Raw genomic sequence first — 22,339 nt, forward strand, 5'->3', positions numbered from 1 at the left:
TGGTGCGCGAGCCCGGTAATTAGACCGCTGTGTCAAATCAAGGAGTACAAAAGACGCCAGCGCAGAGTGGAAAAAGGTTTAGTTCGTTACAGAAAACCCAGAGTTGTGCCAAAAGTGTACCAAAACCAATAGCTGAACGGACAGCCGGTAAGATTGCACTTTAGTTCTCTTTGTGGGTGTGGCGCACCTGTTGCGCTGGTGAGATGGGGGGTGCAGGGGGGGGGGCATGTAGCGTGCTTAGTCTGGAGGCTAAATACACACGGTGTTTTGTGTAACTGTTGTTTAGTAAGGAAGTGTTGATATTCTTTGCTTAGTTTGATAAATGTTGGAGCAGTTTGCTTCATCAGGAGGGTGAAGTCGCTCAACTTAAAGTGTTGGATTTAACTGTGTTGGATCATTGGCTGCTGGTGAGGGCATAGAAAAAGGGGCATTTTTCTGCCAGTAGACGGCGTTTAAGATTGAGTGTTTCACTGCTAATTTAATAATACATTTATATTGAATATGGATTTTAAATATGTATCTAAATAGGTGGTTAATTGGTTAGGTATTTATGTATTTGCAAATTGGGTTTTCTGCTGCATTTATCTATTGTGTTTCTGGGTTTAAATGTATTTTATATATATCTTGGTGCATTTATGTTGAGACAATTTATTTAAAATCTGTTTTAACTTAAAAGGAAAAGATGTGTCCATTTTCTTGCACTTGTTTAATGGTTAAGAGTTTGATTGCCTAATTAATAATTGTAAATTATGGGATTGATAATTGATTGATTTTTTACAGCATGTTAATCTTGTGGTGTTTTGTCCTTAAAGGTTTTTCACCTACTAAAGAAGCTAAAGGCTACTAAAGAAGCTAAAGGCTACTAAAGGCTACTAAAGACAGCTAATGACAGCTAAAGAAACTAAAGTCTACTAAAGTCTACTAACACTGCTAAAGACTGCTAAAAAGACTAAAGAAGAAAAAAGAAGCTGTTTCTTCGTCGGAAAAACTGTTGCAAACTAAAGGAAAATAAAAGGAAAAAGTAACTGCGGTCTGGTCTTTTGAGTGAAATCCAGAAGCCACATTTAGCATTGGTACATCCCTTCAAGTGTGGGATAAGCACAGCGAAAAAAGCAAAACACGTGACAGTTGTTGTATGCACACTGTGTCGAGCGGAAATGGCCTATCATAGCAGCACAACGGCTATGAACGAACATTTGAAAAGAAAACACCCGACAGCATTCTTGCCATCACCATCAACTAGTCAATCGTCCGCGTGAGTATACGTTGTCATCATTACACAAAAACATGAATGTGTCATTTGTATCTGCGTTGTAAATTCATAAACTAAAACACCGTTTCGCTCTGAGAGGCGCGTTTGGCGTGCCTGTTCAGTGTTTACAAAGACCCGCTCCTCTTTAACGCTAACGTTAATTAGTTGTGCAAATACCTTTTACAACATTAACAGTTACATATACTATGTACAAACGAACAATTAACTTTCACTTCAATCATACTATCATTGTTGTGTTATTAAGCAAAATAAGCAATAATTTTACTTTTTTGAAATGTTTACACTGTTACAGAATATTTCGTTTTGCACTTTTTTGTATTGGATGTTTATCTTTATTTTTGTACATTTTAAAGCAAAATAAGCAATACTTTTACTTTTGAAATGCTTATACTATTGCAGAATATTAAGATTTGCACTGGATGTTTACTTTTATATTTCCACATTAAAAAGCAAATAAGCTACTTTTAATTTTGTTAAATGTTAAAAGTTTTAAATGTTTACATTGTTACAGAATATTTTGTCATGTTGTTGTCAATGTTGACTGAGTGGCCATACTTTTTTTTTTGTAAATAAGTCATGCCTTTTGAAAAAACTGGCCTAAATTTATTTTTTCATCTTCATTTTAAATAAAAAAATAATCGGTAAAAGGAAAAATAATCTATAGATTAATCGAATAAATAATCTATAGATTAACCGATTAATCAAAAAAATAATCTATAGATTAATCGATAGAAAAATAATTGTTAGCTGCAGCCTTAGACATGTATACTGTGTATATGTACATCATCTATCCATTGTTTAACATATTTTTTTATATATACATGTTACAGGTTATATATATTTTATTAGTGAATGTATCAAATGTGATGAATATTTAATGGACCACAATGGAAACAAGCCTTTTGGCTTTTTGTGCCACCCATTTGTCTTTTTAAAGCATTACATGGATTCAATTCTTTAAGATGTCGATAAACTTCTCAATCAATCAAAAAATATAATACAGTGACATACAAAAAATGTGGATACCCCATGGAGGTGTGGAAGGGGCAAAGATGGGATGAATATTTAATGGACCACAATGGAAACAAGCCTTTTGGCTTTTTGTGTCCCCCATTTGCCTTTTTAAAGCATTACATGGATTCAATTCTATAAGCTGTCAATAAACTTCTCAATCAATCAAAAAATATAATACAGTTATATACAAAAAATGTGGATACCCCATGGAGGTGTAGATGGGACACCATGACTGCAACACCCAAGTTGGACCACTTCAATATTTAGTGTTCAATATTAAAATGCTGCGTGTCAAAAGTGTAACCATCGCATCAATTTTTAGTCTAATGACCTTTTATTGAGTTTTAAACAACCATCTTTTTTAGTTTCCTATGGACGTTCTGCTACTGGACTGAGGAACCTCTATCAGTGGATGAAACCTATATTGATTATGCTTATCTGTTGACATTCCCTGTTGTGTTACAAGCAGATTAAAGCTCTTGAATTGGGTAACATTTATTTGATTGATTATTGGAGGGACGAGACCTTGAGCAGACTGTCAATGTTCCCAGGGGATAGCTACCCTCGCTATTACCTGAAAGGGTGTGCTTTGGCTTTGAAAACAGTAAGGCAAAGATGGGATGAATATTTAATGGTCCACAATGGAAACAAGCCTTTTGGCTTTTTGTGCCACCCATTTGCCTTTTTAAAGCATTACATGGATTCAATTCTATAAGCTGTCAATAAACTTCTCAATCAATCAAAAAATATAATACAGTTATATACAAAAAATGTGGATACCCCATGGAGGTGTAGATGGGACACCATGACTGCAACACCCAAGTTGGACCACTTCAATATTTAGTGTTCAATATTAAAATGCTGCGTGTCAAAAGTGTAACCATCGCATCAATTTTTAGTCTAATGACCTTTTATTGAGTTTTAAACAACCATCTTTTTTAGTTTCCTATGGACGTTCTGCTACTGGACTGAGGAACCTCTATCAGTGGATGAAACCTATATTGATTGTGCTTATCTGTTGACATTCCCTGTTGTGTTACAAGCAGATTAAAGCTCTTGAATTGGGTAACATTTATTTGATTGATTATTGGAGGGCAAGACCTTGAGCAGACTGTCAATGTTCCCAGGGGATAGCTACCCTCGCTATTACCTGAAAGGGTGTGCTTTGGTTTTGAAAACAGTAAGGCATTTGCTTTTCCATGCAAATATACTTATCACTAAACAGGGGAATATCTCGTACGGATATGTCTTTACCACCCTCAAACCATTGAGTTGCTTTGATCTTGCCTGCTTTTATTACGATCCAAAACAGTCTATTTCTGGTTTATATTTGAATTAGATATACAGTAGTCAGCAGTGCATGCGATAATATGTTTTGTCTTTCAGGAAACTTGCTCATTACTGTTGTACTAGCAATTGTCTGAAGAGCCTTATGCCAAAATAAATCCATCACCATTGAATAATTTAATCGATGCTTATTATAGATAGTGCTCGACTCACCCATATTTTCAGGCTGGCTAATCCTCACCCAAGGCGCTTGGAGAATGCTCATTTGAGTTACTCGGTGATAGGATCCCTGGTGTACATGAAACGTGCCTTACTCCTTCTGCACACAGACAATGAGTCACAGTTAGCAGGGTATACCAGAGGTAGAATGGGAATACTTAACAATACAAACACCAGGGTTATTCAATTTAATTGTTTTCGGGACCACATTTCCAAAAATCAAAAGGACCACGGGGCGGACTAGATTTCTGTCTTTATTTTGTTAGAGCTACAGGAACGCTCTGGTATTTTTAAGAATCTGCTGCACAAATGTGAGTCTCTCGCAAGTTTTTTGGACTGAACTCGCGGGCTACCAGTCGAATAGCCCAAATGATGTATAAAGACAGGACCTAAAATGGAGCCTAGAGGAACACCATTAGTATAACTGAAGAAGTTGAACAAAGGACTATTGACTGTATCTGAAGTAAACAAGCTACAGCAACACCTAAATGTGTGACTCCCAAAAAGGAGAGGACATAAAGGGGTGCCTTGAGGAACGTCCCAGGTATGTAAATCACAAGTTTAGACCCCAGTGTTCTGTTTTCAAGCAAGGTAAACATGTCAATGCAATGATCTGTTTATGTGTTTACACTGGTCTAAGTTCCTCTATACAACAGGAATTCTTAGTGGTTTTAGTAATTTGTTTTGAACTGAACTTGCGTGGGTGGTAAGTAAGGATGTCCGATAATGGCTTTTTGCCGATATTCCGATATTGTCCAACTCTTTAATTACCGATACCGATATCAACCGATATATGCAGTCGTGGAATAAACACATTACTATGCCTAATTTGGACAACCAGGTATGGTGAAGATAAGGTCCTTTTTAAAAAATTCATAAAATAAGATAAATACATCAAAAACATTTTCTTGAATAAAAAAGAAAGTAAAACAATATAAAAACAGTTACATAGAAACTAGTAATTAATGAAAATTTGTAAAATTAACTGTTAAATGTTAGTAGTATTAGTGGACCAGCAGCATGCACAATCATGTGTTCTTTCGGACTGTATCCCTTGCAGACTGTATTGATTTATATTGATATATAATGTAGGAACCAGAATATTAATAACAGAAAGAAACAACCCTTTTGTGTGAATGAGTGTAAATGGGGGAGGGAGGTTTTTTGGGTTGGTGTACTAATTGTAAGTGTATCTTGTGTTTTTTATGTTGATTTAATAAAAAATAAAATAAAATAAAAAAAAACAACCCGATACCGATAATAAAAAAAAAAACGATACAGATAATTTCCGATATTACATTTTAACGCATTTATCGGCCGATAATATCGGCAGGCCGATATTATCGGACATCTCTAGTGGTAAGGTGTCACTACCGGGCCGGATTTGGCCCCCGGGCTGCCAGTTGAATTGCACTGACTTATACTGTATACATATGTTAATTTCAAACATGGCATCAGTGGTTTGGTATTGAATTGGGTAAGAAGTTATTTAACCAACAGGAAGCAATATGTGAAGATGGGTGAAAATATGTCAACACGGCTAGATATATCCTGTGGTGTACCCCAGGGATCAATACTGGGACCAAGATTGTTCAATCTTTATATAAACGACATTTGTAAGGTTACGAAGGACTTAAAGTTGGTTTTATTTGCGGACGACACAACTGCTTTCTGTTCAGGAGAGAGCACACAGAAGATAATACAAATAATAACAGAAGAAATGAACAAATTAAAAAGATGGTTTGACAAAAACAGACTATCTTTGAATCTCAGTAATCTCACTAAAATAATGCTATTTGGTAATAGTAGAAAAGAGCATCATACACAAATACAAATAGACGGAGTAGACATAGAAAGGGTAAAATAAACTAGATTTTTGGGAGTATTAATAGATGATCAAATGAACTGGAAATCTCATATACAAAACATACAACATAAAGTGGCAAAAAACATTTCAATAATGAATAAAGCAAAATATGTCCTGGGCCAAAAATCACTACATATTCTCTACTGCTCGCTAGTGTTACCATATCTGAGTTATTGTGCAGAAATATGGGGAAATAACTACAAATGTGCGCTACATTCGCTAACCGTGTTACAAAAAAGATCAGTTAGAATAATACATAATGTTGGATATAGAGAACACACAAATACTTTATTTATTAAGTCAGAAATATTAAAGTTCGGTGATTTGGTAAAATTGCAAACAGCTAAAATGATGTACAAAGCAAACTATAACCTGCTACCAAAGAATGTACAACAATTCTTCTCAACTAAAGAGGAGAAATATAACCTTAGAGGAAAAAATAATTTAAAACATTTATATGAACGTACAACACTTAGAACTTTTAGCATATCAGTATGTGGAATTAAATTATGGAATGGATTAAGTAAAGAAGTTAAAAATTGTACTGATATGATCCAGTTTAAGAGGTTGTTCAAAATAATAGTGCTTACAGAGTACAAAAAAGAATTATGAGAAATACTTTCAACCTTATTGAAAATAAGATACTCTTCATCTCAGTATGTTAATAATGACTGAATTAATTAATTAATTACATATTACAAAACTGTTGTATACTAATTCATAGATGTTATTTTATTATATAAAAAGGTCAGTAAATGATTCTATATATTTGTAAACGCTTTGAAGTGGGAAAGGGGTAGGATTAAATAAGCTTTGCTTCTTCCTACTCCTTTTCGGGCATGATGTAAAATGAAATGATATGAAATTGTGTGATGTATTATGATGTAAGTGTGTTCATGTTCGAAATAAACTAAAAGAAAGAAAGAAAAACATGAGAACAATGAAGTGCTTGTACAATCTTTAATTACGCATCTGTAGATGTGATGGGCTGATACTAATGCCAACCCAGAGAAATGGACTTTGTCAATTATTGTGCTTCATGATCTTACTAACTTCACAAAGCAGATCTTTTGTGGGAGTATTTGAAGATATCACAGAGGTTTTAAAGGATGTCTTTAAGTACTTCTTAACACCGCTGTCAATCAAGTGATCATTAAGCTCAAAATCCTACAAAATCCATTGGACACGTGACAAGACATCTACGTGCTTCTGAACCCGTTCTTCCCCTTGTGCTTCCTCCCCGCACAGCGATCCAAAATAGCCGTGTACGAGAAGATGTGGTCGTACATGAAATCGGCTGAGCCCTCGGTGTTTGTTAAGACCACCCCCGATGGCGTGGCCCGGGTACGAAAGTCAAAGGGCAAGTTCGCCTTTCTCCTGGAGTCCACCATGAATGAGTACATCGAGCAGCGGAAGCCGTGCGACACCATGAAAGTGGGCGGGAACCTCGACTCCAAAGGCTACGGTGTGGCGACGCCCAAAGGCTCAGCATTAAGGTGGGTGGAATAATATAACAATATCCTCCATGTTGTTATAGTATTCCACCTACCCTGATGTCCCCCTTGTTGTCATTGTCTCCTCCTCCTTGTTTGTTTTATGCAAGCACAGGTAACGGTAGTATGCTTTTCAATGCACTTGGATACAAAGGGTTTTCTGCTAACTTTTCAATGATTTCAATGATGTTCTGATCAAATCCTATTGATATGGTTAAAGCTAACTATCATTTCATATTTATGCCTCTCTTCCCGTTGCTCTTCTCCCCTCCTCCCCCTTCGATCTCTCCTTCCGTCCCGTGTGTTGTCCTACCTGACTGTTGTGTTGTCACTTTTTAATTTACCAGTTCAATGGTTTTTCAATTTAGCCTTTTAAAAGCTGTGCCGTCACTTGTGACAAATGTTAATTGCATGATGTTTGCCGTTGTTACTTCTCTTCTCAATGACAAGTGTCCCCATCCCGCACACTTCAGTTTGTTAAACTACAGTACGTAACCCTTCATGCCACCTTTTTTTCCAAGATTTAACACTGTCTTTACGTTAAGTGAGCCTCTTATCTCTCCTTAAATTCTTAAACCGCAATTTGTCCTTTCCTAAGCCATTCTGAGTAACTGGTTCTGCGGTGGTAGCCTCTCTACCACCGCTGCCTATCACATTGATGCTTATAAGTAAACCCATTACTTTGCATTAGATTTCTCACGGACCTGTGCATTTTCTTACAAGTTATGTTTTATCGTTTCAAGAAATGCTGTTAACCTGGCAGTTTTAAAACTGAATGAGCAAGGCCTCTTGGACAAATTGAAAAACAAATGGTGGTACGACAAGGGAGAGTGCGGCAGCGGGGGAGGTGACTCCAAGGTCAGCCTCGATGTCACCACAATCGGGTACTACAGTGCAGAGTAATCGGCAAGGCTGTTATAGCAACCCAACCGGAACCCAAGCGAATGTCCGCCCTGAACAACCTGCTGCTGCCCGACTGACTGATGATAGTCGGAGACCTTAACGCTTCAGCTCATACAAAAGGAGCCCTGCTTAGCAAACGGGAGATTTGGTGACATCAAGTGCACATCAATCAGAATTTGAGGTGTAGATGCTGCCCTGCAGTTGTGGAAGTTTGAGCTGTTTTTAGTCACGCTTAAACATCTGTAGGGCAGCTCAACTTGTCTGGGATGTAGCTTTAGTGATAGCAATTCTTATCGGCGTTAACATTAAAGCTGCTGTATGCTTATTTTTTTTAAACCCAAAAATATAACAACAACGACTGTCATACATTGCCTTTAGTAATTAAAAAAAAAGTCCAGATTTGTAACGAGCCCATTGGATCGGGTCGAGGCCGATATTTGCATTTTTTTAAACTGATCCTTACCACCCAGTGTTTACATCAGGGGTGCTCATTACGTCGATCGCGAGCTACCGGTCGATCTCGGAGGGTGTGTCAGTCGATCACCAGCCAGGCTATTAAAAAAATAGTCCTAAAAATGAGCGATCATAAATCTTCACTATGACGTCACTTTCGTCACTTGATTGACATTCACGGCACCCGTGGGTCTTCTGAGATGACGCTGGCTGCTGCCAGCTCCTTAAAATTACCGACTGGAAGGCGAGAAACACTTTATTTCAACAGACTCTGGCGCCGTACCTGTCGTCAAAACTCCAAAGACCGACTGCACAGTTGCACAGTTGCGCTAACAAAATAAGAGTCTCAGAAAGCTGGCGTGCACAAGCTAGCAAGCTACGGAGTTTGCCGACAATGTATTTCTTGTAAAGTGCATACAAAGGAGTACGGAAGCTGGACAAATAAGATGCCAAAAACCAACCACTTTCATGTGGTATTGGACAGAAGGAGGATTTTTGTTCTCCTCCATTCGAAAATGCGGACGTTATCAGCACCACTGTCTGATTCCTATCAATGCAAGTCATCAGAATCAGGTAATACACCAACTTTTATTCTTGTCTTCATGAAAGAAAGGAATCTATATGTGTTAAACATGCTTGTATTATCTTTAAAGACCTTTAACTTGTTAACAATATTAACTATATGTGTTAAACATGCTTGTGTTATCTTTAAACACCTTTAACTTATTAACAATATTAACTATATGTGTTAAACATGCTTGTATTATCATTAAACACCTTTAACTTCTTAACAATATTAACTATATGTGTTAAACATGCTTGTATTATCATTAAACACCTTTAACTTATTAACAATATTAACTATATGTGTTAATAAACATGCTTGTATTATCATTAAACACTGTTAACTCGTTAACAATATTAACTATATGTGTCAAACATGCTTGTATTATCTTTAAACACCTTTAACTTGTTAACAATATTAACTATATGTGTTAAACATGCTTGTATTATCATTAAACACCTTTAACTTGTTAACAATATTAACTATATGTGTTAAACATGCTTGTATCATCTTTAAACACCTTTAACTTGTTAACAATATTAACTATATGTGTTAAACATGCTTGTATTATCTTTAAACACCGTTAACTTGTTAACAATATTAACTATATGTGTTAAACATGCTTGTATTATCATTAAACACCTTTAATTGTTTAACAATATTAACTATATGTGTTAAACATGCTTGCATTATCATTAAACACCTTTAACTTGTTAACAAAAACATATATTTCATAAATAAGTAAATATAAATTATATATATGAATGAGGTAGATCCCCACGACTTGATCAATTGAAAAGTAGCTCGCCTGCAGAAAAAGTGTGAGCACCCCTGGTTTACATGGTTAAAATTGTACTCCTGTGAAAGATTCCCTCAAAAGGGATACACGCTCAAGGAGACACAATTACGTGTCCATATTCCTTGTTACACATAGGCAGGAGTTGCATGAATACCAGGAGAGTGCGTGTCATGCCAGAACACCGGCTCGAGTTTGAGAGCAAGCTGGATGCACCGTTGAGAAGCGGCTTCTAAGATACTAATCCTAACCACCGAGGTGGAAAATAAAGTGTCTTCCAAGTACTGGAAGACTAGAGGAGAAGGAATGGCTACACACTAGGGATGTGCGATACCAGTGATTTTTCCTTCCGATCTGTTGACCCGAGTAAAATTCAGGCGAGTATCGTCGATACCGATACGATAGTTTGCGCAAATATACCTAATGTGTCTAGTAAAATTTAAAAGGTAGTCTATTTCAAATGTTGCTGCTCTTGGGGAATCATCTTCAAACAACATAAAATCAGAGCGCTAAACAAATGATGGCGTTATTCTGCCATGAATGTGTTATTTTATGTACCGTATTTTTCGGAGTATAAGTCGCACCGGAGTATAAGTCGCACCTGCCGAAAATGCATAATAAAAAAGGAAAAAAACATATATAATTCGCACTAGAGCCTGGCCAAACTATGAAAAAAAACTGCGACTTATAGTCCAAAAAATACGGTATATTAAATTCTGTATGCAGTGTTTCCAAATAGCCTTCGATGAAAGGATACATACACTTGCTACTGAGTGACTCATTTTATTTGCCAGTAATTTCCTTAAATAAACAGTTCGCAGTGACTGTTTTATTGCAATTGCCACGTATAATGTAATGACGCCTCAATGATGAATTATTTAGAAACTTTACTTGAATAAATCTAAGATTCTTTTTTTTTGTCTATGTGAGATTAGTGTAGTGTCATATACCGTATACTATACATGTATTATTTTCTACCAATCACTTTTCATTTAGACAAGATCTTAATGATTTAATTACTTTAAACTGTGTTCCTGGTAATGATATACATTATCTGAAATAACTAAAGTATCAAAATATTGATTTGAGAATCACACACACACACACACACTCCGACAAGAAGGACAATGAGCTAACTCAGGGGTCGGCAAGCCAAAATGTTGAAAGAGCCATATAGGACCAAAAATACAAAAACAAATCTGTCTGGAGCCGCAAAAAATTAAAAGCCATATTACATACAGATAGTGTGTCATGAGATATAAATTGAATTAAGATGACTTAAAGGAAACTACATGACCTCAAATATAGCTACAAATGAGGCATAATGATGCAATATGTACATATAGCTAGCCTAAATAGCATGTTAGCATCGATTAGCTTGCAGTCATGCAGTGACCAAAAATGTCTGATTAGCACTCCACACGAGTCAATAACATCAACAAAACTCACCTTTCATGCACAACGTTAAAAGTTTGGTGGACAAAATGAGACAGAAAAAGAAGTGGCATAAAACACGTCCTAGAAAGTCGGAGAAAGTTATACATGTAAACAAACTGCGGTGAGTTCAAGGACCGCCAAAATTAGTAGGACAAAACGTCGCTCGCCAAATACTCGAATCAGTGAAGCATGTTTAATATAAACAGTGTGCTTTATAACAATTAGGGCGGTTTGTGTCATGTTTGTCCTCCTACAGAAACCATATTAAAACAAAAAAATGTATTTTTTTCCCCTTATCTTTTTCCATTTTTCATACATTTTTGAAAAATCTCCAGAGAGCCACTAGGGCGGCGCTAAAGAGCCGCGGGTTGCCGACCCCTGAGCTAACTGCTAAAGCTGTAATGTAAAGTAGGGTTGATCGATCTAAATATCAATACTATCAATACCTAGTATCGTATCAGTATATATAAATGATGAGTGATAAGTGATTAGAAAACTTTTTTTTTCGTGAACTTTTTATTACAAAACCTTTTTTTTGTTAGTTTTTTTTTTTAATTGTTTACACACTCGGGGAGTAAGTATCTGGATACAGGATGACTTTGAGGGCTAAACCCAAATAATTTAAATGAGAGCCAATAGCTTTGGTTTTTGTTTAGTTATTGTTCACGAGCCACTTTATTTTGTGAAAAAAAATGTGGCTAGATGTCGCACTAAATTTAATAAGATCCATCCATCCATCTTCTTCCGCTTATCCGAGGTCGGGTCGCGGGGGCAGCAGCTTAAGCAGGGAAGCCCAGACTTCCCTCTCCCCAGCCACTTCGTCCAGCTCCTCCCGGGGGATCCCGAGGCGTTCCCAGGCCAGCCGGGAGACATAGTCTTCCCAACGTGTCCTGGGTCTTCCCCGTGGCCTCCTACCGGTCGGACGTGCCCTAAACACCTCCCTAGGGAGGCGCTCGGGTGGCATCCTGACCAGATGCCCGAACCACCTCATCTGGCTCCTCTCGATGTGGAGGAGCAGCGGCTTTACTTTGAGCTCCCCCCGAATGACAGAGCTTCTCACCCTATCTCTAAGGGAGAGCCCCGCCACCCGGCGGAGGAAACTCATTTCTGACACTTGTACCCGTGATCGTGTCCTTTCGGTCATAACCCAAAGCTCATGACCATAGGTGAGGATGGGAACGTAGATCGACCGGTAAATCGAGAGCTTTGCCTTCCGGCTCAGCTCCTTCTTCACCACAACGGATCGATACGGCGTCCGCATTACTGAAGACGCCGCACCGATCCGCCTGTCGATCTCACGATCCACTCTTCCCTCACTCGTGAACAAGACTCCGAGGTACTTGAACTCCTCCACTTGGGGCAAGATCTCCTCCCCGACCCGGAGATGGCACGTTTATTGCAATTGCCATGGCATGAGATGGCATGCTATTTAATAAGATAAGCTTTATAAAAGTTGTATTTTCTTTAGTTACTTGCTATAAAACATGTTCAGTTCTATAATGTATTGCCAAAGTAATGCATCAGGACTCAAAATCAATGTGCAGGCCAAAAAAAATCGGATCGAGATCGGCGGCCAAAACTGTTTAACTATATCTAACAGTTGTAAATGCAAGTGAATACAAATAAGATCATTGGCATTCATAGTTCACGCAAACACACAAAATCAGTTCCAGAAAAGTGACCAACCATTTGCAGTCATGCTGTTGCTACATGTAATAGTCATACTACTCCTACTAATAGTAATACTAGTAAAAGCTAACATTAGTAGCTAAACTTTGCTGAATGTCTTGCATTGTAAGCATGTGGTACACATCCAGATCCGGAAGCGTTGTGTTCTGAGGCCAATTACGTCAATTGTCAAAATGGCTCCACTGAGGCCAATGGAAAGCAAGGGGAACAGCGGCGTCTTGAGGGGACTAAGCATTGCACATTGCAACGTGAGAAGTCTAATTAACATTTAAAGGCTTGTGATTTGTTTTTAATGGGTCATCTGAAGAAACACCTTGGGGCCCGATTGCACTGTGGCGCTCATTAATAACTCTTGCTTTTTTGACCCTTTCCACCATCACGCCCTACCGTCTTCTTCTTTTGTGGGCAAATAATGAATCATTTTCCCATTGCAGGAGCTAATAGTGCAAGTGTTAAAGGCCTACTGAAATGTGATTTTCTTATTCAAACGGGGATAGCAGGTCCATTCTATGTGTCATACTTGATCATTTCGCGATATTGCCATATTTTTGCTGAAAGGATTTAGTAGAGAACATCGACGATAAAGTTCGCGACTTTTGGTCGCTGATAAAAAAAAGCCTTGCCTGTACCGGAAGTAGCAGACGAGTAGCGTGACGTCACAGGTTGTGGAGCTCCTCACATCTGCACATTGTTTACAATCATGGCCACCAGCAGCGAGAGCGATTCGGACCGAGAAAGCGACAATTTCCCCATTAATTTGAGCGAGGACGAAAGATTTGTGGATGAGGAAAGTGAGAGTGAAGGACTAGAGGGCAGTGGGAGCGATTCAGATAGGGAACATGCTGTGAGAGGCGGGTGGGACCTGATATTCAGCTGGGAATGACTAAAACAGTAAATAAACACAAGACATATATATACTCTATTAGCCACAACACAACCAGGCTTATATTTAATATGCCACAAATTAATCCCGCATAACAAACACCTCCCCCCTCCCGTCCATATAACCCGCCAATACAACTCAAACACCTGCACAACACACTCAATCCCACGGCCCAAAGTACCGTTCGCCACCCCAAAGTTCATACAGCACATATATTTCCCCAAAGTCCCCAAAGTTACGTACGTGACATGCACATAGTGGCACGCACGTACGGGCAAGCGATCAAATGTTTGGAAGTCGCAGCTGCATGCGTACTCACGGTACCGTGTCTGCGTATCCAACTCAAAGTCCTCCTGGTCAGAGTCTCTGTTGTCCCAGTTCTCCACAGGCCAATGGTAAAGCTTGACTGTCATCTTTCGGGAATGTAAACAATGAAACACCGGCTGTGTTATCCGGCACACCAGTCAGGGGGTGCATTCTACGGCGGGGGTGCGTTATCCGGCACAACACCTGCCGCAATACACCGCTTCCCACCTACAGCTTTCTTCTTTGCTGTCTCCATTGTTCATTGAACAAATTGCAAAAGATTCACCAACACAGATGTCCAGAATACTGTGGAATTTTGCGATGAAAACAGACGACTTAATAGCTGGCCACCATGCTGTCCCAAAATGTCCTCTACAATCCGTGACGTCACGCGCTGACGTCATCATACCGAGACGTTTTCAGCAGGATATTCCGCGCAAAATTTAAAATTTGCTCTTTAGTAAGTGTTGCGTTTGGACCAGTTGTTCCACCCAGGGAATTCAAGTTTCTGGTCGTCGCTCCCAAGCTCTTTACGACACTTAAAGCTGAGTAAAAGAACCACCAGAGGAAGAATAGGTATTTTGTAATATATTTTCAAAGCTTTGCAAATATGATGAGACCAGTCCAGCATAGAACATTAAATCGCACAGCTAAGATGGTCTGCTCTACCAAATGGAAACCTTCTATTCTATAATTCTATAAAGTCTCTCTCCCTCCCACCCTCGTTGTCTTGTCTTTCCAGCCTAAACACATGCCCATTGTCCTCCGCACCTGGACAGAAGAATAGATACGAAGAAGGAGTATCTCTCTTTCTTACATTCCACACTCAAGGTTAGCACATAGTATTTGCAGACAACCAAAAGACCACAATTGGAAGAAAAACACTAGCTGTTTTGTAATATGATTATGAAATTAAAGAAGTAACACTTAAATACGGATGTATGTAAATATCTGCCTCCGACATAAGCTAACCCGGCCGTATTGGCATGTGTTGCAATGTTAAGATTTCATCATTGATATATAAACTATCAGACTGCGTGGTAGGTAATAGTGGGTTTCAGTAGGCCTTTAAGCCCCTTTTCAACCATGACAACCAAGTATAAGATTACTCAGATATGTGTTAGATTCACTGAAGACAGCTGCATTCAAGTCCTTACATTACAAGTCAATGTAAAGACAAATAATGCTGTCACCTCAAATGGGATAATATAGGTCAGGTAATTGTGGACCACAGCTGTGTAATTACACCTTTAACGCCATTCGTCATGAATCGGCCTTGACCACAACTGAACAGCCAAGCAGCTGTGAATTCCTCTTATAGTCGGCGGTTATGCCATTCTGGACCGTGCCTGGACCACAGGAACCATGTTGATGGAAAGTCAATTAGGTTGTGTTGTCATTGTGCACGCACAAATCCCTGATTCATTGACGCCACACCATGCCGCATGTGTGCTCCTGGATATCAACACATGAGAAAGCCACTGCGTCGTTCATTTTGTAGGGAAAAAAAGAGACGTTTGATTCATGTGTCGGAGAAATATACAAACATACGTAATACTTACATTGTAATAGGCTGATGAAACTTTTAAGATGTTGTATAGAAACAACACTAATGGAAGTTATTAGAGCGATTAGAGCAATTGTTTAGAAGTAATCACGGTATGTTGTGACTGTGGCACATTTAATGTTTTAAAACATTTAAGCAGACTTACACTTCAAGATGCATCTTAAGAGAAATATAGGTCATCTATGTATGTTTTTTGTTGTTGTATTAAACTCAACACAATTCAATATTTAAAGGTCAATTTAACATATACAGGTAAAAGCCAGTAAATTAGAATATTTTGAAAAACTTGATTTATTTCAGTAATTGCATTCAAAAGGTGTAACTTGTACATTATATTTATTCATTGCACACAGACTGATGCATTCAAATGTTTATTTCATTTAATTTTGATGATTTGAAGTGGCAACAAATGAAAGTCCAAAATTCCGTGTGTCACAAAATTAGAATATTACTTAAGGCTAATACAAAAAAGGGATTTTTAGAAATGTTGGCCAACTGAAAAGTATGAAAATGAAAAATATGAGCATGTACAATACTCAATACTTGGTTGGAGCTCCTTTTGCCTCAATTACTGCGTTAATGCGGCGTGGCGTGGAGTCGATGAGTTTCTGGCACTGCTCAGGTGTTATGAGAGCCCAGGTTGCTCTGATAGTGGCCTTCAACTCTTCTGCGTTTTTGGGTCTGGCATTCTGCATCTTCCTTTTCACAATACCCCACAGATTTTCTATGGGGCTAAGGTCAGGGGAGTTGGCGGGCCAATTTAGAACAGAAATACCATGGTCCGTAAACCAGGCACGGGTAGATTTTGCGCTGTGTGCAGGCGCCAAGTCCTGTTGGAACTTGAAATCTCCATCTCCATAGAGCAGGTCAGCAGCAGGAAGCATGAAGTGCTCTAAAACTTGCTGGTAGACGGCTGCGTTGACCCTGGATCTCAGGAAACAGAGTGGACCGACACCAGCAGATGACATGGCACCCCAAACCATCACCCAACCATGAAAATTTTGCATTTCCTTTGGAAATCGAGGTCCCAGAGTCTGGAGGAAGACAGGAGAGGCACAGGATCCACGTTGCCTGAAGTCTAGTGTAAAGTTTCCACCATCAGTGATGGTTTGGGGTGCCATGTCATCTGCAAGTTACACCTTTTGAATGCAATTACTGAAATAAATCAAGTTTTTCAAAATATTCTAATTTACTGGCTTTTACCTGTATATAGTGGTCAAACCGGCGTCTGTTCTCAATGGGTATTAGGCGCCATTTAGCCTCTCTGGAAGAAAAATGCCCTATGATTACGTTATTTTCGGCTGTTCGAACTGTTCAAATCGCAAAAAGGATAAACATTTTGTCATGATCCGTAGCCCGGATCATGTTTTGGTATTTTCGGTTAGTTTTGGACTCCCTCAGTTCCTGTTTTTGTGCACCCTTGAGTTTGTTTTAGTTACCATGGTTGCATATTATTTTCACCTGCCTCTGATTAGTGCTCGGGGAACAGGTGAGCGTCCCGAACACCAATCAGAGGCAGGTGAAAATAATAAGCAACCATGGTAACTAAAGCAAACTCAAGGGTGCACAAAACAGGAACTGAGGGAGTCCAAAACTACCGTATTTTTCGGAGTATAAGTTGCACCGGTCGAAAATGCATAATTAAGAAGGGAAAAAACATATATAAGTCGCATTTTTGGGGGAAATTTATTTGATAAAACCCAACACCAAGAATAGACATTTGAAAGGCAATTTAAAATAAATAAAGAATAGTGAACAACAGGCTGAATAAGTGTACGTTATATGACGCACAAATAACCAACAGAGAATATGCCTGGTATGTTAACGTAACATATTATGGTAATGGTCATTCAAATAACTAGAGTTGTCCGATAATATCGGCCTGTCGATATTATCGGCCGATAAATGCGCTCAAAAATGTGCTGTATTGGCATCGGAACATCCCTGTATTTAAGTAATTCTTGATGACTTGATGAAACCCGCATACCACTACAGTTTGAGAATCTTTGGGTCAGAAGAATAGCGGAATTTTGTTAAATAGCAGGCGTTTGGGATGCCTAAAGAAAGAAAGAAGTAGCAACGTACACAGGGGATTTTGTGCTCCCCAATCCTCCCCAAAAGTCTTAAATAAAATGTACATGTGATGTTAAACATTCATTTATCAATTTCACTCATTATGTACATGCACTTTGCATTGTTTCCTGCATGTTAAACTATGATTGTTATCTGCTAAAAAGTGTTGTGCGTCAACATTTTTGGATTTAAAAAATGGTTTCCGATGATATAAATTACAAAACCCAAAACCAGTGAAGTTGTCACGTTGTGTAAATCGTAAATAAAAACAAAATACAATGATTTCCAAATCCTTCTCAACTTATATTTAAGTGAATAGACTGCAAAGACAAGCTACTTTCGAACTGGAAAATGTGTTGTTTTTTTTGCAAATATTAGCTCATTTGGAGTTTGATGCCTGCAACATGTTTCAAAAAAGCTGGCACAAGTGTCAAAAAAGACTGAAAAAGTTGAGGAATGCTCATCAAACACTTATTTGGAACATCCCACAGGTGAACAGGCTAATTGGGAACCGGTGGGTGCCATGATTGGGTATAAAAGCAGCTTCCATAAAATGCTCAGTCATTCACAAACGAGGATGGGGCGAGGGTCTCCACTTTGTGAACAAATAGTTTAAGGGCGGTATAGCTCGGTTGGTAGAGCGGCCGTGCCAGCAACTTGAGGGTTGCAGGTTCGATCCCCGCTTCCGCCATCCTAGTCACTGCCGTTGTGTCCTTGGGCAAGACACTTTACCCACCTGCTCCCAGTGCCACCCACACTGGTTTAAATGTAACTTAGATATTGGGTTTCACTATGTAAAGCGCTTTGAGTCACTAGAGAAAAGCGCTATATAAATATAATTCACTTCACTTCACTTTAAGAAAAACATTTCTTAACAAGCTATTGCAAGGAATTTCGGGATTTCACCATCTGCGGTCCGTAATATCATCAAAAGGTTCAGAGAATCTGGAGAAATCACTGCATGTAAGAAATTATATTACAGACCTTTGATCCCTCAGGCAATACTGCCTCAAAAACCGACATCAGTGCGTAAAGGATATCACCACATGGGCTCAGGAACACTTCAGAAAACCACTGTCAGTGACTACAGTTTGTCGCTACATCTGTAAGTGCAAGTTAAAACTCTACCATGCAAAGCGAAAGCCATTTCTCAACAACACCCAGAAACGCCGCCTGGCTTAGCTGAGCCCGAGCTCATCTATGATGGACTGATGCAAAGTGGAAACATGTTCCGTGGTCTGACGAGTCCACATTTCAAATTGTTTTTGAAATGATTCTGTTTTTTATTTACGAATTACTTAACTTCACTGGTTTTGGGTTTTGTATTTCAACATTCGTATTATTTCAAAGGGCTCCCTTTGGAAAGGATTAGTAATGAAAACCGAGGTACCACCGTACTGGCAATAAAAAAAGAATCACAACGTTGCCCATTGCAGTTTATTGTTGCTTTGTTAATCCTCAAATTATCCCAACTGACTCTCCCATTGGCAATGTTTGCACAGTGCATGCATGACAAATCAAGTTAAAAAAAAAAAAGGAGCATGGTGTTAAGAGGTTATTTCTTGCAAATAAGGGTGCTCAGACCAAAGATGAAGAAAAGGTCACTAAAAGATAAATGGAGCTATTTTTACATAGAGAATTATGCAGAGCAACTCCAGAAGGGCCGGAAATGAGCATAATGGGTCCCCTAGCAGCATCATAAGAGTCGGCACAAAGCATAGATTAAATATCGTCCTCCTAAGGTTCCCTCTTGAGTCACGTTTTGTTCAATATTTGCATTGCGTTCTCCAGTCGCTTAGCTCATTAAGTGTCTTTTTTTTTTTTGTGTGACTGAGAGCATGCTCAGGAGCCATCATGCCATCTATCATTTTTTTTTATAATACACAGGTATGTACTCAGTTGTTGTTTGCTGGCTTATTTTGGCCTCTTCGGGGGTCGTTGGAGAGGCCTGGATTAAGTGTTGCCCCCAGCGCGCTCTTCCAAACAGTTCATTGCCTGCATCGTGCTTACAGCCCGTACTCGCAATAGACATCACACACACACACACACACACACACACACACACACTTCCTCCCTGTCCTCCAGCACAATACAGTGCAGCCTAGATTGAGTTTCAGACACAGAGCATGTTATAGGGTAATTGCATTGTTAATCAATGTCTCCATGAGCCAAAACGATGCTCGGCTCCTCGCCAAGCGATTTTCAGGATTGGCTTTGATGCATGCTGTGGTGTAATCTTCTCTCTCTGCATTATGTATTGCGTCAGACCCCTTAGGGCACATCCTTCCTGAACGGAGTCCTCATGTCACTCATTCATCAGTGCACTAGTTTTGCTCATTTTCAATTTGCCTTTCATGTTTTATTGGGAGGTAGAGCGGAACCACATATGACCTGCACTTGTAAGTCCATCCATCCATCCATCTTCTTCCGCTTATCCGAGGTCGGGTCGCGGGGGCAGCAGCCTAAGCAGGGAAGCCCAGACTTCCCTCTCCCCAGCCACTTCGTCCAGCTCTTCCTGTGGGACCCCGAGGCGTTCCCAGGCCAGCCGGGAGACATAGTCTTCCCAACGTGTCCTGGGTCTTCCCCGCGGCCTCCTACCGGTCGGACGTGCCCTAAACACCTCCCTAGAGAGGCGTTCGGGTGGCATCCTGACCAGATGCCCGAACCACCTCATCTGGCTCCTCTCGATGTGGAGGAGCAGCGGCTTTACTTTGAGCTCCTCCCGGATGACAGAGCTTCTCACCCTATCTCTAAGGGAGAGCCCCGCCACCCGGCGGAGGAAACTCATTTCGGCCGCTTGTACCCGTGATCCTGTCCTTTCGGTCATAACCCAAGGCTCATGAACATAGGTGAGGATGGGAACGTAGATCGACCGGTAAATTGAGAGCTTTGCCTTCCGGCTCAGCTCCTTCTTCACCACAAGGGATCGATACAGCGTCCGCATTACTGAAGACGCCGCACCGATCCGCCTGTCGATCTCACGATCCACTTTTCCCTCACTCGTGAACAAGACTCCGAGGTACTTGAACTCCTCCACTTGGGGCAAGATCTCCTCCCCAACCCGGAGATGGCACTCCACCCTTTTCCGGGCGAGAACCATGGACTCGGACTTGGAGGTGCTGATTCTCATCCCAGTCGCTTCACACTCGGCTGCGAACCGATCCAGTGAGAGCTGAAGATCCTGGCCGGATGAAGCCATCAGGACCACATCATCTGCAAAAAGCAGAGACCTAATCCTGCAGCCACCAAACCGGATCCCCTCAACGCCTTGACTGCGCCTAGAAATTCTGTCCATAGAAGTTATGAACAGAATCGGTGACAAAGGGCAGCCTTGGCGGGGTCCAACCCTCACTGGAAACGTGTCCGACTTACTGCCGGCAATGCGGACCAAGCTCTGGCACTGATCATACAGGGAGCGGACTGCCACAATCAGACAGTCCGATACCCCATACTCTCTGAGCACTCCCCACAGGACTTCCCGAGGGACACGGTCGAATGCCTTCTCCAAGTCCACAAAACACATGAAGACTGGTTGGGCAAACTCCCATGCACCCTCAAGGACCCTGCCGAGAGTATAGAGCTGGTCCACAGTTCCACGACCAGGACGAAAACCACACTGTTCCTCCTGAATCCGAGGTTCGACTATCCGGCGTAGCCTCCTCTCAAGTACACCTGAATAGACCTTACCGGGAAGGCTGAGGAGTGTGATCCCACGATAGTTAGAACACACCCTCTGGTTCCCCTTCTTAAAGAGAGGAACCACCACTTCGGTCTGCCAATCCAGAGGTACCGCCCCCGATGTCCACGCGATGCTGCAGAGTCTTGTCAACCAAGACAGCCCCACAGCATCCAGAGCCTTAAGGAACTCCGGGCGGATCTCATCTACCCTTTGGGCCTTGCCACCGAGGAGCTTTTTAACTACCTCAGCAACCTCAGCCCCAGAAATAGGAGAGCCCACCACAGACTCCCCAGGCACTGCTTCCTCATAGGAAGACGTGTTGGTGGGATTTAGGAGGTCTTCGAAGTATTCCCTCCACCGATCCACAACATCTGCAGTCGAGGTCAGCAGAACACCATCCTCACCATACACGGTGTTGATAGTGCACTGCTTCCCCTTCCTGAGGCGGCGGATGGTGGTCCAGAATTGCTTCGAAGCCGTCCGGAAGTCGCACTTGTAAGTATGAATAGAAAATGTCATCTTCATCCCGCGCTTCAGTGTAGATATTAATTTGGTTTAGGGATGTCCCGATCCAGGTTTTTGCACTTCCGATCCGATACCGATATTGTTTTTGCATTTCCGATCCAATACCGATACTGACCGATACCATACCTGCCAACTGTTGAAATCAGAAAAACCTAGTAGCCAGGGTCCAGGGGCCAGGACAAAGTCCTGGTGGGGGGTTCACTTCGCCCCCCGACGCAAAATGATTATTAGCATTCAGACAGGTTAAAATGTTGCTAAAACCATCACTTTTCTATCAGTCACAGTGACTTTTCAAAACAAAAATATTACA

At 40.4% G+C, this 22,339-nt stretch overlaps 1 protein-coding gene across 6 annotated transcripts in view; it reads left to right on the plus strand.

The window, feature by feature from the left end:
* Positions 1 to 22,339, plus strand: part of gria3b (glutamate receptor, ionotropic, AMPA 3b) — a 456,144-nt gene that overhangs the window by 391,781 nt on the left and 42,024 nt on the right. For 3 of the 6 annotated variants that reach the window (XR_009811483.2, XM_061927997.2, XM_061928000.2), the window contains exons 13-14: positions 6,909 to 7,156; positions 7,897 to 8,011. Coding sequence is in view for 5 of the 6 variants with exons in the window: in XM_061927997.2 (XP_061783981.1) it covers positions 6,909 to 7,156; positions 7,897 to 8,011 (363 nt within the window). In the remaining variant the exon portion in view is untranslated. The remainder of the gene's footprint in view (positions 1 to 6,908; positions 7,157 to 7,896; positions 8,012 to 22,339) is intronic. The other 3 variants (XM_061927998.2, XM_061927996.2, XM_061927999.2) reach the window with 1 other exon arrangement.

The sequence above is a fragment of the Nerophis lumbriciformis genome, linkage group LG35 (assembly GCF_033978685.3).
Source record: "Nerophis lumbriciformis linkage group LG35, RoL_Nlum_v2.1, whole genome shotgun sequence".
Classification (NCBI taxonomy): Eukaryota; Metazoa; Chordata; class Actinopteri; order Syngnathiformes; family Syngnathidae; genus Nerophis; species Nerophis lumbriciformis.